The sequence below is a fragment of the Eucalyptus grandis genome, chromosome 3, assembly GCF_016545825.1.
Source record: "Eucalyptus grandis isolate ANBG69807.140 chromosome 3, ASM1654582v1, whole genome shotgun sequence".
NCBI classification, from domain to species: Eukaryota; Viridiplantae; Streptophyta; class Magnoliopsida; order Myrtales; family Myrtaceae; genus Eucalyptus; species Eucalyptus grandis.
The window spans coordinates 53,392,784-53,411,911 of NC_052614.1; the positions used below are offsets into that span (position 1 = coordinate 53,392,784).

At 39.9% G+C, this 19,128-nt stretch overlaps 1 protein-coding gene and 1 long non-coding RNA gene across 2 annotated transcripts; both read right to left on the reverse strand.

The window, feature by feature from the left end:
- Positions 1 to 42: 42 nt before the first annotated feature.
- On the reverse strand, positions 43 to 16,414 carry LOC104437726 (protein TIC236, chloroplastic; the record flags this gene model as incomplete). The annotated part of the gene is given in 25 exon segments (XM_039309781.1): positions 43 to 490; positions 997 to 1,269; positions 1,556 to 1,744; positions 1,845 to 2,083; positions 2,581 to 2,837; positions 3,072 to 3,352; positions 3,477 to 4,301; positions 4,830 to 4,961; positions 5,093 to 5,158; positions 5,679 to 5,954; positions 6,466 to 6,588; positions 7,090 to 7,149; positions 7,289 to 7,456; positions 8,040 to 8,162; positions 8,165 to 8,564; positions 8,698 to 8,855; positions 8,928 to 9,011; positions 9,114 to 9,344; positions 9,483 to 9,545; positions 11,494 to 11,634; positions 11,930 to 12,034; positions 12,880 to 12,939; positions 13,047 to 13,245; positions 14,603 to 16,336; positions 16,338 to 16,414. Coding segments are annotated over 25 exon segments (6,411 nt in total), but the record flags the coding sequence as incomplete, so codon positions are not given.
- Positions 16,415 to 16,467: 53 nt separating this feature from the next.
- On the reverse strand, positions 16,468 to 17,278 carry LOC108957035. The gene is made up of 2 exons (XR_005548969.1): positions 17,132 to 17,278; positions 16,468 to 16,638 (listed from the first exon to the last, which is right to left on the reverse strand). It is a non-coding gene; the product is annotated as an uncharacterized LOC108957035 (long non-coding RNA).
- Positions 17,279 to 19,128: the final 1,850 nt, after the last annotated feature.

The window sequence follows — 19,128 nt, forward strand, 5'->3', positions numbered from 1 at the left end:
GCCACACAAATAAGACTTCATGCGAAAAATCCTGCACAACTCAACTAATTTGAGTGCGAAAGCACTCAACGGGGAACTCAATTTGATCTTTCCCCCTTCTTCGATTAGAACGTGATAATGAATGACGAAGCTATGTAACGGGTCGCCAGCATTCTGCTACTGTACATTACAAGGCAAAAAGAAGAACATGTGGGCTCGATGATTTCCGAGCGAAAGAATGACTAAACATATATACAGCACCTAATATCACAATCCCCAAGCCAAGGGGCAAAGAACCGTAAAGTGCACATCACCGGCAAGAAGCTTAACCACCTCTGGGTTGAGTCCGCAGACGCATGACGGTCTAATCCTGGGAGGTGGCAGAATATTCAAAGAGCAGGCATTGGGTAGGAGCTGATTGCAGAAGCACCCGCAGGCGGCTGGTGAGCTGGTAAATCAAGGTCCATTGCATCGCCTTCTCCGGATCCTTCAACTGCCTCGCGACAGAGGCCTAGAGAAAATAAAACCAGGAAGACGTTGTGTATTGAGATGTCAAATATATTAATGTGATTAATAGTGTTTTTGAAGAAAAAGATGGTTCTCAACAATCAACAAGAGACCTAATTCTACCTCATGAAATCTGAAGAACCAGTGTCCACAAGCTCCCATCTCTATCCTAGTTGTTACTAGTAAAAATGCAACGCAAGCAAAAGAACAGTTTAAACTACAATATTCATCTGGCACATTAGCGAAACGTGACAATTGTTTTTTGCAATTTCATCAATTTTTTTCCTTTTCCTCTAGAGAATCAGCTGCTTCATCGATGCTAGGTATTTTGGGACCACTAGCATACATAGGCAGGAATTAATGGGAACATTGCACAAGAGATACTACGATTTTGCTGGCTTTGGCCATGGAGCGTACTAATTAGCAGCCATGACTGGAAGTGTGACTCAATGTCGAAACATAGAACTGAGGAAAAACGGAAACATGAGTTAAGGGTAAAGAGTTGCAAACCTGAAGGTGTCTACCAAGCTGAACTTCAACTTCTGCTCCTGATGCAAGATTATGGGCTAGAGATTTGAAAGGATCAACTGTAGGATCAAGAGAGAGCAGACTCGGGATCTGTGGTGCATAGACCATTCTCCACCTAGCCTGGCCAAACGCTCCCTTTCCCTCTATTCTTGGCATTAGTGTTTCAAGAGTTGCAGTTGCAAGCTTTTTAAATGCAAGCTGACCATCACCTTCCAAGATAGACTCTGCCAATTGACTCTCGAAGACTCTAGCTGCCTGCAGGAACAACATGCAATCGAGAAACCAATTCCCAAGTCACCACCACACATGCCATCACAAACAAGGAGGAGTAAAAAAATTTGATCCCATCATTCTGATATGAGCAAATGGATTATGTGGTGGATGGCGACAATGGAAACAAAGCAAACTCGTTTGGTGCATGCACTTACTTAAAGTTGAGGCAATTTTTGTATGGCGCAGAATCTCTTGCCTTGAGTGGCTTACCAATCATTCAAAAGAGTACTACTAAGTAAGCAGAGCCGTAAATGTTATTAATAACTACCTCAGTAGGTGAGAGGCCATCCTGCTCCACAGAGCGGGTGGTCACAATCAAATTATCCTGCCAATTACTTGCTCGACTTAGGATCCTAAATTGCCACTCTGATCCAACCAAAGCCAAGTCTAGCATTGGATCTAGTCCATGCTCAGGCTCAAACTTGGCTATGTTTAAATGCTCTTTCTTCAGCCTCACCTGGATGCAGTTTCCAACAAAAATCAGGCGTGAGGATACAGATGATAAAGCAGAGTGAATGCAGCACCAAAATAGGAAATGGTGAAAACAAATGGTGCACCTGAGTTGCAACAAGATTCACATCCCCATTTTCAAATGTCAGGATGCCTTTGGGTTTTATCAACTTGGGATGAGCAAGGCCATTAAGCTCCAGCTCCCCACTGACAGCAAAATTGAGAATCAAAGGATACAAAATTCTCAGCTCTGGCCCCAGTTCGAGCTTCAAATCACTGAGGTGTACATCTACTTTTGGTGCAATGTTTACTCGATCCGCTTCCTTCTTAACTTCAGCTGATTTTACTGGAAGGGGAGCATTGCAATGATATTAACTCCTGTAATAAGATTATGCACACTTTCTTTCCTTCTAGTTAGAAATTTATACTGGGCTAACTAGTCATATCGAGAGCACCTTCATTGAATATTTAATTGTGTTGAACACACGTCATATAATCAGGAGCTCCTCCTTAATTTCCAGCTATTTCCTTTATTACTCAACACTCAATATATGTGAAGACGTTGTCCTTTTGATGATTTTGCACCTCTCCTTCTTATCTTTTGTCTTTGGGATTAATACTCTTAGGACTAAGCCCTTGATATACTGTCTGTTTTTATGAACATGAAAATCCTTGGTAGGAACACACTAGCATCCCACCCAACACAGAAAAATATTTACTGGAGTAGAAAACTTTATCTTAATAACCAAGTCTAAGTATATTTCAGAAGAAGCACAATTCAACAAATTAAGCTTGTCTTACAAGTCCAGATGTCCATATTTCACATAAAAAACAATTTATTACCTGAACGTGGAGAGAATCCAATTCGCAAAGCAGCAGGCTCTGCATTAAAAAACCGGGAAACGTATCTTGAAGCAAATGCACGATTCACACCAGCAACAGAGAGCCGGGACTGCTTTGAGGCCAATCTATCAAAAGGTGCGGCTCCACTGCCCCTATCATGAGGTAAGTATGCTTCTCCGTGACTCAATTTAATTTTCCCAGAAATGTTTGGTTGCAAAATGGAACCAGTTATTTGCATCTGTGTGTCAACCTGACCACTGATCACGTATATGCAAGCATCAGAAATACAGATAAATCATAAGCTCAGAAGGTCACAAATGGACAATAAGAAATAAAAGATATTTCCCAATTATCTTCCGGGGTAGAGACCATGATGTAATAATTAAAATACCAAAATCAATAACCAAAAACACAGCAACCATCAGCTATCATAACTTTGGCAGCTGAAGAAAACTGAAAAAGAGATGCTTCATTTGAATTGAATTGATCACCTTAAAATATTCTTGGCCCGTACTTCTAATATTTCACACTTCAAGTCGATTTGATCACCAAGAGATGCTTCACTTGTCTTGAAAGGCAAATTTCCCTTTATGAACAATTTACCTCTCCTGCTTACTTTGCTCTCTAACAAACCAATACATAACCTATTTGATTTCACATGAAGCGTGCCACCAAGATTTGTGAGTGGTTTACGGAGCACAGGTGAAGAGACAGAAGCCCGATGAAAAGATGCAGATCCATCAAGCAGGGGTTGTTCGACTGTACCTCTGACCTGTTCATCAGTGAGTGGTAAACGTCAAGGCAAACCAATCACACTGAATGGAAGTTTGCATCAACAAATCATAAACAATTTCATCATGTCAAAGAAACACACTAACAAATCCCTTTGGACTCACCTGAAGCACTACATCTGCATTGCCATGAAGCCAATTGGCATGTGGAGATAGAGCTGTCAACAACATCATGCCCCCATCTTTTATGTCAGCATCAATCCTTACTTCCCCAACATCTAGGATATTCCAGTTTAAACCTCTGAGGCTTTCAGCTAATTGGGTATCCCACCCATCTTCACTTCTACCTCTAGAGGCTTTCTTTTCACCAGTATCATCCAGAGATGCTCGACCACTTTCCTTCGTCCAGCCAGAGACCCAAGAAGCTTCAGTTTTGTCTCTATCAATGTTTTGCTCCTCAAGGAGATTATTTTGGACAAACGTAACAGGAACACTGCCTTGAATGTGCACATGACCATTTTGGATCGCCGGTTCAAATTTCGCATTGAACAGAAAACGGCTGGAAGAGGTCAAGGATGCAACAATCTCAGCACGTCCTAGATCAATGCCTTCAATAGCACCATCCAAAAGCCTCACTTGGACATCGCATTCTGGTTTACCCGGACTACCCCTAAGATCTCCCTCCATGTGAAGAATACCCTTAATTGGTGCTAGTAATTGATGCAAAGAATCAATGACATCAGTAGCTAAAGAGTCAACAACGCGAATGACAGTAGGGACTAAACTGACAGGAAAATTTAGAACAGCAAAATGCAGGTTATTTTTTTGGCCTAACAAAGTTCCATCAGCATGGATTGTGGCATTATCCTTTTGGATAAAAAAATTGTCCAGCCGCAATCCATCATCATTGCTGTATGCACCAACTGCCAGAACCCGCTGAGTTTTGTAGGTCCCCCATTCCCAGTCCTCTCCATGGAAGTCAAAATCTGCCTGTAGGATTCATGCAGTACAAATAGTTGTCTTGAGCAAGATGAGCCAAGAAATTGCAGACTTGGAAAGAGGATAACTAAGCAATATGCCATCAAAAATGTTTCTGAAATTAAATCAAAGAGACATTGTAAATTTTCATTGTCCCATCTACACATATCAAAGAATTTGGAAGTACGTCTAGAAATTTCGACATCACAGGATCACATGGACCATGTCCTATGCTGGAAGACAGAAAGGAAAAAAACAAGAAAGAATGAAAAAGTTAGTGGTATTGAGATTCAGTTATGACAGCGACTAAGATTGTAACTAAGAGAAATTGACAGGCAAAAAACCTATTTCCAAACAGGGAAAAGGCAAATTACTTCATCTAGGCACAAAAGACTTTTGTCCCCTGCTAAATGAATTCAATTTTCACCGCTCATACGAGCACAATGGGCTCCCTATTTCAAAGCCAGTGTCTGATCTTGTGCTTCAAAGATCTCAGTGTTTTTGGCTATAGTAATAATTCTTTAAAGGAAAGATATCTACCATTGTATCCCCATTCCCTCCACCACTTGCATCAAGAGAGCCATGCCAGCGACCTTTAAGTTCAGCCAACCCAGGAAGTGCTAAGTCTTCAAGGATCACTTCGTTTGCTGGACTATAGTGCCCACGTATCACCTGAGACACAGATAATTAAACATCATGGCTTACTGATACAGCTTCAAAATGATGAACATATTGAGCTTTCCAAGCATCAAACAGCAGCCGTCTAGCAATGCTGCTTCTTAAAACAACCAGAAATAAAGTACCTCAAGGAGTTCTTGTACGCTTTCAGTACATAATCCCACAGACTGCAAACTCCGAATAAAAAAATCCTGCAAATAAGTGCAAACCAGATGGTACAATGAATTTTGATGGCAAAATTTAAGTGGAATAAAAGGGTAAAACCTAGAACAATAAGGGGAAACTAATGGAGGTAATTTGATCAGAACAAAAGAAGAGAAAGAAAGTTCACAAAAGCAAAGCAATGACAAATAAAGATGATCTGCAGTCTCTTTGGACATCCTATGGAGTATTTTAATCCACTAGTTTCCTAGATCTGATGAGAACTGTCACCATCTGCTCTGGTAACCTATATTACAGTACTAGTTTGAAGCCAGACTTCACTTGTTCCAGGTTTCAGAATATGGTTTCCTAGTAGATGATCTACTTCAGAGTAATACTACAATCAACACTTTTCATCCAACTGCAACAACGAGCACCACAATTACTAGAGATGGGCCCCATATCAACTCTTTTTCTAGAGTAAATTAAGTTCGTCAAGATTTTTGCAAGTATGGTACTTTCACCAGTTTCAATTTAAGTTCAAACGCAACTGATTGAGAGGAATACAACCTTTGATCTAGAATGAAAAGCCGGATCTGTGCTTCGAGAAAGAAGTCTCGCCAGTGGAAGCATCTCAACAACCTCAGCCCGAGGAACTTCAAGTCTCATTCTCCATCTTCCCATAGAAGATATAACACTACTCAAATGCCCTGTCATTGCTCTTTTCAACAAGCCACCAGTTTCTTTACCAGTAGGGCTTCGTTCCCGGCTGCCAGGCAAGACATATTCACCTTGAAGTTCATATCGGCTATTGCTTTGTTCTAGAATGGTTTTCTCAACTGTAATCTGAAAAACAGGAACAAGAATGTTAGCCAAAGATTTAAGTCATGAATGGGCAACCTTCTCATGAGCAACTGTAAAATAGGAGCCTGTGCATTGACTGCCTCCAGGAGACATAACCTTCAAAGTTGACTAAAGATTACAATCCCACAAAATAAGAGATTAAAGTTCCAACATTGAACCAATATAATGCTACAAAATTAGAGACTAAGCACGCCAATGATGCTATTAATGAGTCCAAAATAAATATCAAGGAAAATCGTTTAGCTAAGAGTTTATACACAAGCAAGGAAAAGAAGTATGAGAATTGCAGATGTTCTCTTGTGCAACTAATATGCATATAAATTACCTGAAAAGCAGGTAAAGTGGGATGTCAGGCAAAGAAATTGCCAAACATCGAACAACCATAATGCTGATCATGATGTTCTCAACTGATAAATTAACTGATCAAAATGTAAGTGTTGAGAAACATCTAGGGATGAAAAGAAAACGAAGGAAGGTGAGTCTGGGCACTCACAACATCTCCACTCCATCTAGCAGCTACATCAAGAGCTTCCCCTAGCACACCACTGAATTTTGGCTGAAGCACAGATAAAGCTCCATGACCCCTTCTTTTCTGAAGATTAAGCTGGATTTCTGCCTGACAACGAAACAGCAGCAGAAAGAGAGCAACAGCTCAAATGTTATCACCAATCTCAAATACATTCCTATACCTGAGAACATAATGCAGATCCTTTGAGTGGAGAAGAGGCAAGTCATGCTAACTATATAACCCTTCAAAAAAATTCAGTGTTCTAGTAACCGTAAAATAAGAAATTCCCATTTTCACATCTTGTAAGGAATTATAAGAAGGCTGCTACATTGCCTCTGACAGGTAAAAACCTCAAATTTGCCAATCAAATTCATGATTCTTCACTCATATAAATACAGGTGAGGAGGGTCTAAAAATGCAAGTATAGTTTCAGTGCAATTATAATTAGATGCCAAATCCAAGAAGGATCTTTATATCTACAGGACGTTCCAGTGTACAGATGGTATAAGAACAAGCAAGATTAATCTTGCGAAGCTATATGTGTACCGAAAAGATCATCCTACAAGGAAAAGAACTGAAATCAACATGCAACTCTTCATGAAAACTTACCCTTTGAATCACTCCCCTGAGGGAAGCCAGCTCCAATTCATCAAGAGGCAAATGGCGTAGCTACATCCAGCAACACAAGAAAGGGAATATTAGATTATTACTTTGTAAGTCATATTTATGATATTAACTTATGCATATAGCAGTTAATCTTCAACAATAATTCCGTTGTTTTGTAAAGAACCAATGAAATCAGAAGTACCTCCAAGTTGGCAGTATGTAGAGGTCGAAAGCAAGCATTAGCTCTTAGCTGCCCCTTCTGCAGAGAGAAGGAACACATTTTCCCATTTTGGAGATTTTCTTCACTAGGCTGCAGAGGACCCACAACCTCAAGTGCAAGACTTTCATCTGGTCTTCCTGTGGCGTCCAACTGCATTATCAGAAAAACAATAATGAAAAATTAGAAGAAAGTTGTTTCAGAACATGAAATCCAGTAAGAACCATACAAGTTGCATCAGGACTACTTTTTCTGCAGTCATTGTAATTTCAACAGCTTTGTTTTCTTCTCAATATTCTGTCTTTAATGCCTCATTAGATAATGAATTCAATATAATTCCAACAGTGTAACCAACTCCAGACAGGAAGCATATTAATTAATTCATAGAGCACTAAAATCATATGACATCATGCAGCATCCAATGTAAAAAATGCTATAGCATTTTTCCTTAAAGGAATTGTAGACAAATATATCTAGACTTTCAACTTTCCAGCCACTGTGACGGCTCTTTGTAATGACTCCTAAAAAACTTCTATTATTCCTGCTTAAAAGCTGCACAAGCACTACTCGCAAGAAGCTTGACTAATATTGAAAAATGTACAGGGTTATCTACATTAAATAAATGCAGAAGAAAAGCAGATAATATCACAAAAAATGCTTTACCTAACAAAGCAAGATGCAATGCCATGGTATATTGAGGAAATTACTTCTAAAAGTGACACTGCACGGCCGTTACCTTTATATATTCGCGTGAAATTTTCAAGAGCCCTGCCAACTGAGGCGCCAGCATCAATTGGTTCAGTTTGAGACCTGAGATAGCCACGTCGCCCACAAGATTCTTTGAGCTCTCTTCACATTCACGTGCACACTTTGCAAACTGTCATCAGTATTCATGTGCCCATTAGCATGGCCTAAGGGCTTTGTAACCTTTCCCTGGAACTTTATTCTTCCAGTTGCTTTTAAATGCACAGGTCTTGGAGAGTCAAAAAAATAAGAAGAAGCAAAGCTAAAAAATTCAAAAGCCCGCATTCGTAAATCCAAGTCCACTCCTTCAACAATAAATGGGACAGAGTTCATCGGATTGACGTCCCTTTTCTCAAGCCAGTATTCATCGGGATATGATGTTTGAACTTTTGAGTACAACTCAAAAGCAACAGATGAAGAATTAACAGTTATATACTCATGTGAGATAATGATGTCCCCACGAGCATCACTAAATGATCCCTCCGCTTTTGGTGCCGTCCACTTGATATCAAATCTCCTATAATCATAAACCATCTTATATAAATCAACTGCAATCTAGATGTAGATTCACTAACTGAACAATTACTAAGATCTCACTGAAAGGAGTCTGATCTCCAAAAAGTAGAAGAGAAGAGGTAGACAACTCTTACGGTCTCAAAAGTGACCCAGAAAGTTTTGTCTCTCCACTTAAATCTCCCAACTTGAGCGGCACCGAATGAAGATAAGCCGGCATATACCGTTGCAAGATCTTATCAAAAGTTAAGTTTCCCGAAAAATTTACATCTATAGCCGAGTCATCCAACTCCCCCTGTGACGCAGTATATATCATACATTAGACATGAAGGGATATGTAGGATATCAAAAAAGGTCGATGAAGTACCTCTGGACAAATCCATGCATTCCCAGCCCCACGGATTTCACCACCATCAACAAGACTAGCTCTGATACCATATAAGTCCGCAACCTATAATATGGAAGCAAGCTTTATCCCACTATACTATCTAAGCATTTCCTATAAAAGTGTGTCTATTTTTACAATTGACTTAGTGATAACAAAAATTCTTACACAATTATCAGTGTTGAAAGTAAAATTGGCTGATACATATGAAAATGGAACTCGATCAAATGCAGCCACTGCACCAGCCTCCTTATTTTTCAACATTGCTTCATATGCAATAGATGCAGGATAGTCTAAAACAGAATTAGCCATCTTCCTTGAAACAATCCCACTACCCACAAACACGGGAGCATCCAATGGGCCCTGACAGTTGAATACTGCAGTTACTGAACCAGCAAGCTGCAGCCAAGAGAAACGGTCAAAAGAAAATTTAAGGAAGCTAAGAAAGGCAAAAGAAAGCCTCCTGTCTCCTTCTCCCCTGCCAACAAGCAATAGCTATCACATAGCTAAATTAAGATTTCTCAAGTTAATTCATACCGGAAATAACAGAGGTCTCATCTTGAAAGTTTTCATCAAGGCATTCACTTCGACACAAGGAACCTGAAAAAAAGAGACAGGAAGGGCAGTCATTAGAAGGAAGGGCAATCATTAGAATGAACAGGAAGCCAAATGAGGAAAACAAAACTGACACAACCATGCAGTCATAGAGTTGTGACAACAAAGGCAAACAGAAAACATATTATGACTCGAGCTCAACCCTTCAGAGCAATCTTCCTGTTCAGTTACTCATATTATCGAAAGGAAAATAACATGGTATATCTTATTTCTCAAATAGCACCAGCTTCCACATGACCATTCTCAACCCAAAAGAGAAGTAACCCTTTATGGATAATAAACATGATAAGAAGGGGCATTTATAGAATTTAGAGAAGTGAAATTTGAACATCGAGTGCCATAATGTTGCTCAAGGACACAGATTTCATTCTTATTTATCTAATACAGCAATGTGCAGGCAAGTGCATGGCATGGAGAAAGGCAAAGAACCACTTAATGACTCATGCACTGTCACATCCAATAATTTTCAGTCAATTTAAGAAACATGGATACATGCACACAGATGCAGACACCTGCCTACCCACCAGAAAAAAACTGCCAAGTGCAGCGGAAATTAATATTTTGAGCTGCTATCTAAAACTAAACTAACCAGATGAAGAGACACTCATGAAAAAATAGCAACCGTCAGCACAAACTTTAGTGGGATTAGAACTAGTAAACTGGTAACTCGTAGGTGGACCTGGCTGAGTAAAAAACAGATGATACTAATTTATCTCATTATCTCCTTAATTTTCATTCCCCAAAATTTTTCACCTCATATCTATATAGCTAACTGTCCTTAGTTCAGTTATAACCTAAACTCACCATTGCGACTTCGATCAATGGTTAATAATGGCTACAATCAATGGTACGGGTAATTGTAAGGTGGCACAGGTGCTGGCAGTGGTGGAGGCTGCATCTATCAAAGTACTATAAGGTGGCATAGCCATCCACACTAGCAGTGAAGTACAGCCAAGCGGCAGAGGTATTTAACCACAAGGTTGGCTATGCTGGTTAATTAATTTGATTGCAGGATTTCTATTCTAAAATCTTAAGGCATAAATAAACAGCATAGATTTTTTTCACATGTTACAATTTCCCTCACATGAAGATTATAAGAGGAGAGAGCACTTTGGCATGCAAACCTGGTATCTGTCAACAAAAGAACTATTCATCCCGTTGCCATATAAAGAAGGAAAACCCAAAGTGAAAGTGAGGAATTGAACTTGACACCATTGACTCTGATACTCTAGTAAAGTTGACTATGCAATTTTATGTTCTAAAAGCTTAAGTTGTTATTGATTGACACATTCTACTTTATATGTTTACACCGGTAAATGTAATAAGGTGATTGTGACTGCACCAATGAGGATGCCGATAGCTATAGCGCTTGCAGTGGCTGGGGAGGCCAAGGACATGGTCTGTGGTTATGGCCTCTAAAATAAATATCGTGTTCACAGGGGCAATTTGAGACAGTGGTGACAATGGCAACAAAGATTTCCTGTCATTGGCAGCAATGGTGATAATAGTGGCAAAGGCAGCAGACATGACACAAACAATAGCTATTGAGGTAATGGCAGCTTGCCGGCAGTAAATAAATGGGCAATGACGTGGCGTTGATGATTCAACGATTCCAAGCACAATGTTTAAAATAAATATAAGACGGACATTTCTTTTTGAACTGCTGTTTTCAGTAACAAATCCACTTGACAGTAAAATAAATACATCTCATTCAGCAAAGAAGAAAAACATCCAATTTGGTGACATTTATTCCCGGTTATCACAATACAGGATATAGCTACCGTAACAATCTTTGGTCAGTTAATTTCTCAAAGTGAAGATTCAATGAAATTAATATGTTTTAAGCAATTACCACAATGTCTATCCAAAAAGCAGGTGCAAACTACAAGCATCAGAGGTGCAACTTAAAATCTATGTTGAGGTTAACACATACCTGGCACATTACATGAAATTCTCCTTCATCAGGATTAATGCCAAAATCTCCAGAAGCTTCCAGGGGAACGCTGCCAAACCATCCACTTGTATTGTGTAAGAATATTCTTTGACCGCGCAAAGATAAACTTGCCGAAACATCCTATAGAAGAGATACAATAGGCAATTTCAGAAAAAACAAAACCTCTACTTTTTGAAGCCATGCTGAACACTAATAAATCTTCTTAAGTATATCAGAGAGAGAAAGTTCATCAGTTATGCTAAATGTGCAAGTGCACGACAACCATAGATAGTGATAATAACTCAAGAATATCAGAGAAAGAATTGCACTGTGCTAGATGCTCATGTGTGTGTCCTCTCTCTCATATTAGAGAACTATGATTTATCAGTTTATGGCCAACTAATGTCAAATTGGCAAAAATTAACCCAGGACATACAGAAAACCATGATGGAGCATCATATAGTTGAAAAGCCAATCCCATCACATCAAGTTGACCATAAATATTTGGAAATGTCTCTCCTCTGGACATGCACATATGAACCTGCAAAAAAAGCAGAGCCTTCAAGAAAAAGAAACAAAAGGAAGAGGAAAAGGAAAAGGACAAAAGGGAACAGAGAAGGACTTAAAGATGCTTGTGCACAGAAGTATTCTCAGAAACAGTCACCGAATCATGTATGTTGCTCTTGCCTAATCATTGAATTACTTGCTGACAAAACTGTCCACAGATTGATTTCAGATGCTCTCCAACTCTTATATAAGTTGGTTAACTTCACTAAATCTAAAATACCAGCTTAACAATGCATCTTAAACTCCATCTCTTGTCGATAAAAATTGGGCTCGTTATACAGAATGGGCAGTTCTGTGATATAGAGTGGACCACTTTCCTTTAAGGTCATCCAAAAAACGCCCAATGGAACCTTGCCTAGGCATTCTTGGGATTAACGACTTGTGCTTTAGTATATATAATTTACCGCTGCCTAGGTCTATGAAAGGCCAAATTGCAACAAAAAAGGCCTAAAGGAGGACTCATTAGTAGCACCACCAAGTCTTGCGAGAATGTCAGCTAATCAACTCACTCAATCTGTTTCATGATGTCTTGAAATATATTTTCACTCATAAAAGCATCCCATAAAGAACAGCAATCGACGCAATCATCATGTATAGCAATATTTGCTGAAGAAAAGGATGTTCTTCAGCAGGCAGAAATTGTGATGGCGGCAAAATAGCATCTTAACCAACGAAATACTTCTTGCTCCAAGTTAACCTAAACTTCCTCAAGGCATATGGAGAGAAATGAAAGGAATCATACCATATTGAGAAGCGGACGAAATCATTCATGGATGAAAAAAGCAAAAAGAGATGAAGAGGTTGAAGTTAGAGAAGCACCTCACCAGTGGCTCTACCTTTCGCCCATGTAATCGGGATTTCTAAAATCCTTTCAAAAAGCTGCAGAAAATGACAGGCAGAACATTAGGCATGAGATACTTGCCACCTCCTAGGCAGCACAACGCAAGTCCTTTGCATTTCACGTTTACATCTGGCCACAAACTTACTGGAGCAAAAAGGTGAGCTATCTTTAGATTGGCATGCCATTTTTGCTCGAGAATGTCAACAAAAACATTGGCAGACAGTGAACCACCATCTTCAGACATTGAATCTGATCTCCACATCTGACAATTACCATTCAGTTGAACATGAATGAGGCCATAATTCTTTTGAAACTTCACATGTCCATCTGTGTTGTCCATCTCTCTGGATTAAGTCAGAGAGTGACGTCATTTACCAATAAAGAGATGACATACAAAATTGGTCATGCATCAGAACTTCACAAAGATTCCTAGTTTCTTTCCACCCAAACCAGATTTTACCATATTATCACTTCTGTGTTGATAATTTATGAACAAGCATCTTTCAATCCCGGAATACTTTAATTCAATACCGATAGACGTATTATATAGAACGTATGCCAACAGTATGAGAAACTAACAGTAAAGGTGAAAGAAGCAAGAATAGGATCACTTACACTTGGGAAATGCTCTTTATCAACAAATCACCCAAGTGCAAAAGAAAAATGATTATGTTATAGCTTTAACTAAAAATCACGCCATGGGACAGTAAACTATGAGGTTACGCTACTCAAGTTAAAGTCAAAGGATGCCACTCTGCCAGGAGAACACATTATTTTTGACAATAGAAAGAGGACCGCAGAAAGTTCATATGAAATGTCCAAAAAAACAAACCACATTCCCCAGAAAGTACCATCACAGCACTTAGGGTTTGCAGTAGATTAGATGCCAAAATATGCAGAACACTGATGATGATAAGCTCATGGGCAAACAAGCTTACTCTTTCACATGATCAATAAATAAAATAAAACATATCGCACTGAAGAGGGAGAACTTATTGCCACTCAGAAAGTATAACTTGTCTTTCTTGTTAACCGAAGTGATAGAGGCAGCACATAGTTGTATCACTGACTGCCATAAAATATAATATACGTATAAGATCAACAAACTCATATGACAGGACATTGATATAGCAAATGATAGTGTAACCGTAACGTGAAAAGCAACTCTTAAACAATGTGCGCAACCATAAACAATGATTTAAGACATCCCAATTTGGGAGACCATAATCAAGTCCTTTCTAGTAAGCAAAAAGCCATCATTGAACTTAGGACACATTGAGACACATTACTCACTCTCATCAGGGAAATAGTCACAGCAAGGAAACTTGAGTTAAGCAATATCAAAAGGATTGATCTATATTGTTGTACTTCGGCAGCATTTCACCTGAAAAACTCATGCTAAGACCAACAGTACCAACCAAGGAATATTCTCAACACATCCTCAGCTTCAGGCATTATACAACCAAATCTCAAGATGCGATCAAACAATACATCAGCAAAAACCTATCCAGTATTGATCACTTTTGATTGTTTACTTCATCTACCTCGGCATAGAATAATTATTAATTGCACAACAAAATAACTAAATTGGAACGTGAGTAAACAAATAAATAGGGCAAGGATAGTATTCAGAATAAACAATAATAAGGAGACTCAACCAAATTTCGAGGAGAAAACCAGCATTATCCAAACAATACACACCTGGGCTCCATGTCTCCGTAAGCAAGCAGCATTAATGTCCCACCTTTGAAGTAAACTGAGTCCAGAGTAACAGGAAGCATCTTGCTGATGCCTTCAGTTTGTGCTACTTCAGCTCCATCAACAAGTTCTGCAACAACATCTTCAACTTTTGGAGCAACTGTTGACTTCAGCTTCCCCAAGGCAACAGCAAAGCTATTGAAGAACCGGTCAGCCATTTTTCCATAAGATGAAGGAAAATTGAGATTCAGATGCCATGAGTGCAAGGGCTGTTGCATTGCAACCAAGCGGTCAGCTTTGCCAAGAGCTGAATCTTGATACGTTGTATCACCCTTTGCATACTCAATATTATGATCAGCATGTTGATTGACAATATTAACACTAGTATTGTCGTATTTAGCATCAACTTTTTCAGCCACCTTTACACTTGAAGAACTGTGCCTGAGTTTTTCCACTCCATTCCATCTACCAAATATCATGAAAAATGGATTGTATACAAAATTCAAACTACGATTAGGTCTATTTTCATCTTTGTTCTTTGTAAGATGATCCAATTCTGAAGTTTTGAGACATTCACCGATATGGGTATCATCTGTCAACTGTCCTTTGACACTTGTCGCAGAGACATCGACAATACCCGCCTGACTTTTCTGTAGAGAACTCTTGACATCCATAAAATTATAACCTGCAAGTGATTGTGAGGTCTCATCAGAAGTCCTTTGAGATAGTCTCTGGAAATAAGAAGCTGCTGCTGTTGCACTGCGCTTGAGTATTCTGTTCTTAGCAGCAAGAACATCTTCAGAATAACTACCACCATTGGATTTCCTCTTGTGCTTTCGAACTCGTTTGATCAATGTAGACCAGAAGTTCAGTCCAGAGTCAGGTACTTTCACACCAAATGATTTCTCTAGATCTGCATGCCTCATATCATAATCAACACTGGTGTCCATACAATGATGATCACTCCAATGCATCTTCTCCTCCATGCACGGAAAGGACTCAGAACTCATGGATTTTGTGAAATTACTTTCCATCTCTTTAGCACTTTCTTTGGATGGACCAGAGCCTTTATCAGAGACTACATAACCAATCTCTGAAGCTTGCCTAGCTGCATCATCCCTTTCTCTAGCCCACCGAGCAGCTGCTTCCTCCCAAGCAATTCTCCTAGTTCTTGTCCGATAGTCAATGCCTTCTTCAGAAGAAGACCGCCTCTGCAGACTCCCCTCTGATGAGGGAATTCCTAACCAAGTAAAATCCTTCTTTTGCGCAACCAAGAGACATGGATCAGATAGAACAGCATCAATGACAATCTTTCCCCTCCTCAAACTAGAAAAAGGTCGAATGCGAAGTTTAATGGTGGGAACCTCACCGCAAGAAAATTCTTCCAAATGAGGACCAAAAGAACATGACTCCAAGGTTATGCTTAAAGGAGAAATCCTTCTAACCTTTCCAAAGTCAAGTTCGCGCTGGATATAATCACTAAGGGTGGAACAGACAGAAGGCAAAAGCTTGGCTTCAACGAAGCCCTTGGCTTTTGACTTCCCATACCATACCAATAAGCAGACCCCAGATATCACGGCAACAAATATCGAACACCTAAATAGTATTAGTCCCTCGTGCCAAAGAGGTGGTGTCAAAGACTTTACCAGCGCCTTGCTTCTAGAAAAAGGTTCCCTGACGCAATTAACAATCGATCCACTTCTCGACCCGAGATTCTTCTTTAGTAATTCCACATTTTCCTGTAAAGTGAGAGAACTAAATCGCCCTGGATACCCAGGGGTTTGGCTTAGCACACTTACACTTCCACTCCGCCCGTCGATTTTGCCTTCTTTCTGGTTCGGAAAAGTCGACATTGCTTCTTTTATTTCTCGAGCTAGAAAGGGGAACACCAAGAAAAGGGCTGTGAAGCCTTATACTCATTATCCCCGACTGGCTGATCTCGTGCTGTCGCAGCTCATCTGCTGGGGACTAAGACCAAGAATAATGCTCTTAGTCCCCTACAACATCAAAGCAGCTGCCGTCGGTCAAGCATTCACGACCTGCCATATAATTAAACCAAACCAACGAACAAAAGTCATTTCACGATCCCCAGCCGAAACGAACGCCGCGCAGAAGTCCAGAAACCGTGAAAACACTCCCTCCGAAGCCGAAAACAAGCGAACGAAATCGTTTCTACGGGTTACCGGATCCTAAAAACGCAATAACCATCCAAAAAAAAAAAAAAGAAAACTGCCGCGGTCCTCTCGTTCTTTGAGCTGAATTTCAGCAAGTCACTCCCCCTCTCAGCCTGCCAACCAGCTCGACTCTATCGCCAACGAACCCCAGAGCCCAGAGCACGAAAATTGAAATAGGAAAAAAAACCGAAAATTTCCCATTACCCACGAATCGGAGCATCGAGAACTCGGCACCCACTCGATCGCACAAGCGCATAGGCCCGAAAAAAAAAAAGCTCAGCAGAACACGCAACTACAAGAAGATGAAGAAGAAGAAGAAGAAGAAGAAGAAGACGAAGACGACGGCAGAATTGCTTACTCGTCGATGCGTTCGCTGCCAGTCTCGATTGATGCGAGCTTCGCTCGCTTGAAAGAGAGAGAGGAAGAGAGAGAGATGGACAAGGACATCGACAGGGGGGGGGGCTTTGCTTGAGACGTTGGCTTAATTTTTGGTTTTTCTTGAGAGGGAAGAAGTGGAGTGAGGGAGCGAGAGAGCGCGAGAGAATATTTTGGGGAGCGTCCTGACCAAATTGCCCCCCGGCGGCAAGGGGGGCGAAATGACCGCGGTGGCCTTTGGCTTTCTCGCCTAGTGGAGCGGGAGTACGGATCGATCGTCCCGTTCGTTTCGATGGCCCCCGCCACCTCGGACGGCTCGGACGGAACGGCTCGCGTCCGAGAATGCCCTCTTCGTCGGCGGAAGCTCGTGGAAGGCGGCGGATTGCCTGCCGTCGGTCGCCGGTTAGGAAGAAGGGAGACGAAGCCCGGATGATTCTGAAATGGCGGCGGGAGGGTCCCGTGATAGGCATTGCTAAGTTTTGTGGCGACAGATCTTTTTGAGGAGAATTACGATCGTGATCCACCACTAAATTTTTAAAACAATTAACAATGATGTATCAAATATTTAGAGTTGGAGATCTGAATTCAAATTATGTCAAACCTCATTTGTCTTCCAAATTCAATTTTATACCTAATACTAAGCGAATGATTGGGGAGTGATAGAATATTTAAATTATAAATCACGTATTTATTTAATAATTTAAATTTTTAGAACAATTGATAATGATGCATAAATATACTAGGTAAATGGGAGCATTTAAATATTTAAATAATAAATTACTCTTTTATTTAAGTTTATAAAACAATTGGCAATGATGCAAAAATATAATGAATTGAGGAAGAATCGATAATGATGCATAAACATAATGAGTTGAATTAATAAGAAACTACATTCTTTCGAGTCCGACTTATGTTAACATGCAAATTGATATGAGTCTTGCTTGGATTGCGCGCCCGTTAGTGTTTTTGGTCCGTCCGACACGGGAAGGTTTTCAGTCAAATCTCTCCCCAATGATGTCACGACCTGCTTCCAGACTGTTTTCTTAAGAAAAAGGCGAGAGTCACCGAGGTTTTCAGACTCTCTGAATGGCTGCTGGCTTTGTTTTCCTAAAACACATGACGACATACGACGAGAGACGAGAGATTGCTGCGTGCTTTTTTTATGAAGTCAGCGCGCGGTCGTCCGAAGCTCGATGGTTTCAATTATTTAAGTCGAGTCGAAGATCAAGGATGGCCAGTTATAGTATCGAAAATTTGACTTGAAGTCAAAAGTGAGGAGGCTCTAAAATGGTTTGAAGTTTTAAGGACTTCTGGATACTTCAATTACCGAATAATGTGTAGACAAATAACTGGAAAACGAAAAGGCAGTTGCATAAAAACTCAATTAAATTGGAAAGGACGACGTAATTTTTTTTTTTTTTTTTTTTTATAGTCATACTTGCTGGACAATTGAAATCAGACTTTTATATGGGAATCAATAGTGCGTGTAGAGAAGGAAGAAAGATAAACAAGACAGCTGGAAAAATCTTGTAATCGAAGACAAACTATCGAAATGAGGAATCTAAATTTGCAATCCAAACTTAACTAAAATTAATACGAATCAATCTATGACGAACAATCTTCTCATCTTCAAAATCTAGTGGGCCTTTTGAAATTGATGCTGTGGGGTTTTTTACTCTTAGGATCTTGCTTGCGTGGAATGTGTCAGGTTGAAATCTTGTGTTCTATTTTGATTCCTTTTATATCTCTAATAAGTCATTCTATTATGTATCCTAATCTCATTTCACAAGAATCTCCAATTGCCTCTTTACTTGCACGCCATTCTAGGGATAATTTTTAACTGCTTGAGATCCTTAAACTATAGTTATCACCGAACCGATGAACCTCCTTGATTCGCTGTATATCTTATTCATGTTTTGAATCAATCTATCATTGCCACATGCGATGAACCCTGTCCATTATTAACTAATAATGGATAAA